Genomic DNA, 7,609 nt, shown 5'->3' with positions numbered 1-7,609 from the left:
GTTTTAAAATCTAATATGAAAAATACATATAATATAGTGGTGTTTGAAAAGTTTTAATGTAATGAAAATTCAAACTAACACAAAATCAATTAAATATATGTATGAAATTGGATTACCTCTTATAGAATTGATTAATGAATCTATCTTTAAAAAGTTTATGATATTTCATTTTACAGTTTGTTGTTGTCTATTTATGATTTCTTGATGAGATCACTCTTTAATTTGTTGCAATTTTGTTAAGATTTGGTGTTGCGATTATTTGGCTTTTGAATTGGATGGTTTAGAGAAGAAAACACGCATCCTTTAATTGCTGAGTAAATAGTTAGTTTGTTATACTGTAAACTTAATTTTATTAAATTTTAGAGTTGTTAGTATAAAAGTTAGTGGGTTCAATTTTTAGATATTTTTATGAAATTCCCTTAAAATTTTATAAATATTCTTTACGTGACTCATCCAACAACATTTGTAATATATTTCAGATGTAATCTATTTGAAATAGCAAAAATAATTTATAATTTTTTTAAAGGAAACGTTTTCACAACTTTAATTTGCTACAGCCACAACCAATTTAGTATGTAAAATTTGATACTAATTTACCTTTGAATAATTTATTTATGAATAAGAATCTCATGTTATAGGCTATAGTTCTTTTTATTTTGCCTATATTTTCTCTTATTTCTACTATTAAGGAAAAGAATTAAAATAAAAATATTATTCATCGATTTACAGTATAAATAAGAACAGTGATGGGTACAATAAATTTTATTTAAGGACTTCCATAGAAAAGTATAAAAATAACATAATATATATCCCTTTTAAGAATATAAGTATAAATAAAAATAAGATAATTTCGTAAGAATCAATAAATTAACCTGAATGAATAATTATAAAAACAATTGAAAAGCACTGTTAGTACAGTACTTTGAAACATGGTACATGAATTTCACTTGTTCTAATATTTTTTTGAAAACTTTTAGCTCTTTAGTGTGTGGAACTGTTATATAAATGCAATAACATAACTATCCAGCTAACCCATGCCAGTGATTGGTAAAATTTCAGAAGGCCCAATGCCCCCTTGTCCCTCACTGATCTACTAGTAGATAAATACTTTTCATATTTGAAGTATTTTATACACATATTAAAATATCTTGAAAATCCACATTGAAATCACTTATGCTCACCATTGTTAAGAAATTTCACACTGCAGAATGTTAAAATGTACAAAGGCACAAGTCACTGCAGGAAACTTCCCTTTCAAAGAGTGACCTAGTTTCCATTGCATAATGGGATCTTTCGGAATTTCATTATGAATAGATCCTTGGAAAGATGAAGCTTGTTCCGAGCCTGGCAGTGTCACCACAGAATAATGGCTTTCCTCATTTCCCTCATAAGTTCTACTTGATCGTCAACTATCTGTTCATGTTGTATGAAAAGCTCTCAACCAATCATTTGACCAGATCAATTCAGTCTCTTACCCATGTCGTGATCATGTATCTAGCATGGCAACCATAATTCAATTGAACATGAAGCCTGAATCATTGCCATCAGCACAGAGCTCCAAAGTTATCCTTCAATCCTCTTATGAAAGTGGCTTGCAGCCGAAGTTAAATTACCCTGATTATACATAAAACGAAGAAGTACTAGAGATCAATAGCATTGCCAGATTAGGTAAAATAATAAATCAGATGGCAAATACAGGTAAATGTATTAGAGGCAAATTTACCTTGCTTCACTGATTTACAACTGATGCAACACTGTTTCTAGTCTGAAATTTTTCCTTCCATAAGTGCCATGCACTCCTGACTTCCTCCAATTGCGCATCTGGAATGCTTGTGTACTCGTCCAATTTTTCTATCCAAATTTTCCAAGGAGAGCCACAAGGGTCCAACAATTTTGACACTTGAGGTAGCATTATATTAGAATAGAACTTGTTGACTGCATTGAGAATTTCTTCTGACTCGACCATTGTCAGCATTTCAAGTCGTGCTCCTATGTCCGGTCTTTTTCTCAAAGAAAAGTTGTTGCCCCTCAAAACCAAAACTTCCGATGGAGCAAGAGGTAGGACAATCCTTGAGAACTTTGCCAGTGACAGTGGTAAAATATCTCTGGGCAGTAACTTTCGCTTTACAGCTACAGCAGTGCCAACCATTTTGCGAATCTGGTGAGGCAGATAATGGGTTATTCTAAAATTAGTTAAGCTACCACAAAATGTACAGTATAAAAGCAAAAATGCAATCACACATCACATTCGGAACTGAACAAATTATATTGAAGTGTGATATAAGCACCTAGAAAGAAAGAATTTCTATGAACTTATATAATTTAGAAGAACAAATGTACATAATTGACATGCGTTGAGAAAGACTATAGAACCCAGTTGATCAGAGTTGGATCAGTAAATAATGCGCTAGAAACTAGTATATCGCAGTGTTTTAACAAAAATGTTCCAAAAAGTACTATAATGCAGTGTTTTAATAACAGATCTTATGCTACATATTGCTCACTTCGCCACAGATTTTGGCCTCCTACTACAATATTTAGTTATATGTTATAGGGGATCTGGGAGTAACTTAATTTCCTTTTGTTTTTCAAATTCTACCCACTTTCTCTAGCTCCATCCTTCTTTTTAGCTTCCCAAATTTAAGAAGATTTCTCACTGAAATGTCTTTAGCTAATATACTTCTAATTTACTGATAGGAGTGGAAATTGTTCGTAAAAATTCACAATACCCGCTGATATACTAGTACTAAATACTTATTTAGTTTTTGCTAATAGTAAATTCTTAGTTCCCTTTTTCAAAAGCCAGCCATTTTTCTTTAAAATGTCTAGTTTTTCTTTGACCAGGAAAATGTTTTCCATTAACTAGTTTTTCCACCAAACACAAGAAATCTGGAAATGTTTTTCCGAGATATACTTGCAGGGAAACAAAAAGAGCCATAATTTAAAAATCTACTATTTTGTATAAAGGCCTTTTAAAACTTTTTTCTTAAAACCTACTTTCAGAATATGAACACATGCTACACATCATAACTTGAAGGAGTTACTAATATAGCACTAAAGCAATAAAGCAACAGGATTTCAGCTTTAAAGCATCAAATTTTCTTCTCCTTCTTATTTTTGTGTGTATGAAAGCATCAGTTTAAACCAGTTATCTGCAAACAGCCAAAGGCTGCTCAAATATAGCCACTTGCACCATTACTAACAATGGCTGCACAAATGAAATCACATTCCAACAACAGTGATCTTTGTGGAAAACTATATACATCCTATTACCATTGTTTCCACTGACAAAGCCCTTACAGGTGATGCTTTGGAAAGAACCTTGTGCATGGCATCATCAGAATCATAAAGGCTACAAAACTTGTGTATGCTGCTTCCTGCTTACATTTTAATGGAAAAGAACTTAAATAGCATACCTGATGTAACATGAAAGACTCTCCCCATATAGAAATTTCAACAAAATCAAATCCCTTTGAGGTCTCCAGCTTTCCACAAGAACAGCGAAAAATCTTTCTGAAGTGGGAAGCACCTATTCTATCTGTCTCATCAGGTTCGTACAGCCATCTCGCAAGGATACCAGCATTGTATTGTTGCTGCTCAAGTACGCCACCTTTCTGCTGATTACTAAATCTGAATTTACTAGAACTTTGAATTGATCCGTTATGATCCTCTATATTTATTTCATCAATCTCGTAATCTTCTTCTCCATCACTTTTCTCAGATTCAGAGGTTGATCTCTCACTAGATGATCTTGCTCTCTTTGGCACACGGCCAGTTATAGCAGTGGGATATTGTTTCCTGTACTTGGACCGTATTGTATAATTATGGAAAGGATGTTCCCCCTACAAAAAGCATTTCATAACTATCAAATCAACAATTTATCAAAGGTGTAGTCTACATAAATTATATGCATCATTTGTTATGACCAGGCTCTAGGCCACATAGAATCATTATCAGGCAAAACCACTTGATAGGTTTCAAAAAGAGTGAGTATAAATCACCAAAATGAATTGGTAAATCCAAAGATAAAAATCATGCAAAAGATATATCCCCATGAAACCAACCCAATTACATACCAGCAAAAATCAACTAAAAGTTCCATAATAACAAAAAGGATAGTGGCAAGACTGAAAGGTCCACAAGGGGAAAGAAATGAAAAACAAAGAAAATAATTGCACACCTCAAAGGCATTTAATATGTCATTGAAGTCTGATATGTGATTATCAATTTCAGCGCTAGTAAAGTGACCTTTGATCCCAATAATTTCAGCAGGAAGGAGGTAGGAATATTTCCGTAGGTTACATTCTCTTCTAGGGTCAAAGCTCCTAAACAGGTGCCAAGAAATCAAAGTAAAGTTAAAAAATTTGAAGTGAAGCTGTAAACAGTATGAGAGATCTGCATAGAGACGAGCAAACAAAGTATCCAAGTCATATTTATACTCTTTAAAATAGCAAAATCTTGTTCACAAAAAAATGATTTATCTCAATTTATTTTCTTTTGAAGGAAAAAAAGACTCTACCCTTCCAAAAATTATGAAGAGCGGCCAAGTCATCAAAGCGATAATTGCCACAAATCACTTTTATAGCATAATTGCACACCAATAGCCATGGTAAACACACAGGGACAGGTAAGGTAAACTTTCTAAAACCAGTTGTTTGGTTTTCCAAGTGTCAAATGTAACTTGTAAGCTGTCTTAATAATTTACTTCATTATTTTCTTGCCAGTGTTGTGAACCATGTGATATTATGGTTTGTGATAAACTAAAAATGACACAAATTAAGGATAGAGCTTTCAAGTTCCAATATATCTTACCAATGGATGATTGTTGTCTTCTCAAATTCAGGTCACTAGTAGACTGTTCAATTTAGCTAGAGCTTAAGCAAGAAGCCATGAAGATGAATTTAATATCAAATTTCTCATTTGCCAGATTCAATTTATATTCTGATAAAGAATGGAGAATACATGTATGGTAACTACATATCAAAATTCTTGATATAGAATACAGAAGTAACAAAATATTGCTAAAGTACGGTTTGGAAAACAATAGATCAGATTCTCACTTCTGTGAAGGCAAAATGCTGAAAATTCTGATATTATCAGGAAGATAATAATTAACACATTCTGCAAGTGCTATGCCATTAGGATCTTCCTTCCATGCATTTTCAGGTATTTCCATCTTCATAGATATCATTGTTGCTAATGAATGAACCTAACACAATTTAGCCCACAACATTAAAAGCTATACAAACACACATTTATGAACTTCACAAAAGTGCTTCTCATATATATAAAAAAAGGAAAATAACTCGCACCTTCATATATATAAGAAAAGGAAAATAACTCACTCCTTTATCGGTGCGACTACTTCTAGCCCAAGCAATTTTGTGCAAATTCCCATAATTACTATCAAGAATCCCACCAGCCTTGAATATGGCACATTCAAGTTCTGCTTCAATAGCTACAGAACGGAAGTGCATATAAATAATTTTAGCAAGACCCTTTATAACCTTTGCACTAGCAATTCTTTCTCAACTATAACATAATGTAATTAGGCATCAAAATTGTGGACTATAGATTTGCATATGTTTAAGTTAATAACCAAATTATTTAAGAAGAAAAAAATCTTTCTTTCTTACTTGACAAAGAATGTTCATCTTCTTGCTTTTGCAGACCTGGCATTTAAAAAAAAAAAAAAAACCTTCAAATAAAGTATTATCTAAACAGAAATATGAAACCCAATTAAAATAAAATTAAACAAAATAAAATAAAAAGAAGAAAAAGTGCACCATGTATAGAAGTGTAATATTATTATGTAGAGTATAAAAAAAGGATGGTAGAAAAATGGACCTCTGTAGTCGGTGCCAACATACCCAACCCGCAAAACAACCTTTTTCTTTCTAAAAGGTTCCCATTTCTGGGATAAGATATGAGCATGAGACTGTGAACTCAGCCTCGAGGGTAATATTGGTATTACTGGAAATTTGAAGAAGACCCTTCTTGGGCTTCTGAGGAGCAATGGATAGAGCGGGAATCGCAGAGAAGAGAGTGCCATGTTCAAAGATTGCTAAGAGAGCGCTGATAAGAGAGAAGTGGAGACACGTGTTAATTTCAGAGTACTGGCCACCCAAGTTACCCTTTATTTATCACTTTTATGCCCTCAAAGCTGGCTGGAGCCGCATGAACTTTTCCTAAAATATGAAGGAACTCGGCACCCCCGCTCATAATACATAGGGATGGCAGCGGATAAGTTGTTTATTTCTGCACTTATGCCTGCCGAGTCCACCTTAACATGTCATTTTGTAAGTTTTAAAAGAAAAAAACAATTCGAGATTAATCAAGCCTGAGCTATTTGAAATATTAATATCTTTTAATATTCTATTCGTTTTGTTATATAAATAAGAATAGAAAAATAAAATAAAAATTATTAATATTAACTTATAAAAATACAAGGAATAAAAAAAATCACTTTAAAAAACTAAATAAAAATAATTTACTTTATTGAGAACAAAGAAAAGAAATTTAGTATTAGAATAAAAACATTTAAAAGCTATTATTACATCGTCAAACTCGTGAAAGATAGAAAAATTTTATAATTCAAGCTTTGCTATTAGAAAATAATCACTTATGAGAAATAAACTCTAATGAAGTATTATCATAAAATATGTATATATTAAAAAATACATATACAAAATATCTATATAGTAAGGTAGCCACTCTGAATGTTATTTGAAATATATTTCTTGCATGGATTCCTCGTCAATTTATATAATATAAATTTATATATACATAATGCAAATAAATTTAACTTAAATATGAATAAATATGCTTGAAAATAAATTATTTCAAAATGAAATACCTTTATTTACTTCAAGTTCAATTTGTAGCCAATTTCCTGTGCAAATCAAAGCTTGAACTATTTCCAGTTTTAAAGAGTTGTGATACTGATAGAATACTCTTCCTCCAACACTGAAAGATGACTTTGATGCAACGACACTAATAGGAGTACATAATATATCACTGCCATATTTAATAAAATTTGGAACTTTCATTGCTTTTGTCTTCCACCAATTCAAAAGCATCAAACTGAGCATCTAAATCCTCCTTGCAAATATAAAGGCCCCTCCTCTAAATAAACATATAGGTTAGACTTTTGTAGTACTCTAGTTTCTAACTCTTTAGTCCAAAGATCAAATTCAGTCCTATCTTTAGTCTTACTTTTACTAGTGATGGTAAATAAAGAGCTTTCGCTGCTATAGGTATCATTGCTAGAACAACCAACTTGAGAATTTAAAGATCTTTAATTATTCAAAGCATAAGCAATGGCATAGTGTTTATATATTAATAGAAATTAGGGAGTTAATTGTAGAATATGAGATTATTTTCAAATCTTAGATTTGGAAATCAATTTTTGTTTTTCTTGATTATGAGATTATTTGTTTATTTTTTCCTTGTATATTTACATGTATTCTCTTATACATATTTTAAAACATCAGTTGCATAAGATATCATATTAGAAATTCTTTATACATTATGCTAATTGAGATAGAGTCTAGGTTCAATCTCTTTCTTTTAGAGTTGAAGCTTAATTCTGAAAATACAATTGTTATTT

General features: G+C 31.6%; 1 protein-coding gene across 4 annotated transcripts; it reads right to left on the bottom strand.

The window, feature by feature from the left end:
• Positions 1 to 1,091: 1,091 nt before the first annotated feature.
• On the bottom strand, positions 1,092 to 6,287 carry LOC8282758 (putative tRNA pseudouridine synthase). Of its 4 annotated transcripts, none has more exons than XM_015718347.3 (8): positions 5,848 to 6,287; positions 5,637 to 5,672; positions 5,313 to 5,458; positions 5,061 to 5,209; positions 4,181 to 4,325; positions 3,417 to 3,842; positions 1,724 to 2,158; positions 1,092 to 1,640 (listed from the first exon to the last, which is right to left on the bottom strand). In XM_015718347.3, exons 1-7 carry the CDS (start codon positions 6,050 to 6,052, stop codon positions 1,730 to 1,732), a joined length of 1,536 nt encoding a protein of 511 aa, XP_015573833.1. In that variant the 5' UTR covers positions 6,053 to 6,287; the 3' UTR covers positions 1,092 to 1,640; positions 1,724 to 1,729. The 4 variants fall into 4 exon arrangements, with proteins under 4 accessions (XP_015573833.1, XP_015573834.1, XP_015573835.1 ...); XM_015718348.3 differs by having other exon boundaries at positions 1,092 to 1,614; positions 5,848 to 6,286; XM_015718349.3 differs by having other exon boundaries at positions 5,346 to 5,458; positions 5,848 to 6,286.
• Between the last annotated feature and the right edge of the window lie 1,322 nt (positions 6,288 to 7,609).

The sequence above is a fragment of the Ricinus communis genome, chromosome 2 (assembly GCF_019578655.1).
Source record: "Ricinus communis isolate WT05 ecotype wild-type chromosome 2, ASM1957865v1, whole genome shotgun sequence".
NCBI lineage: Eukaryota > Viridiplantae > Streptophyta > Magnoliopsida > Malpighiales > Euphorbiaceae > Ricinus > Ricinus communis.
This window is presented reverse-complemented; position numbering and strand designations above follow the sequence as displayed.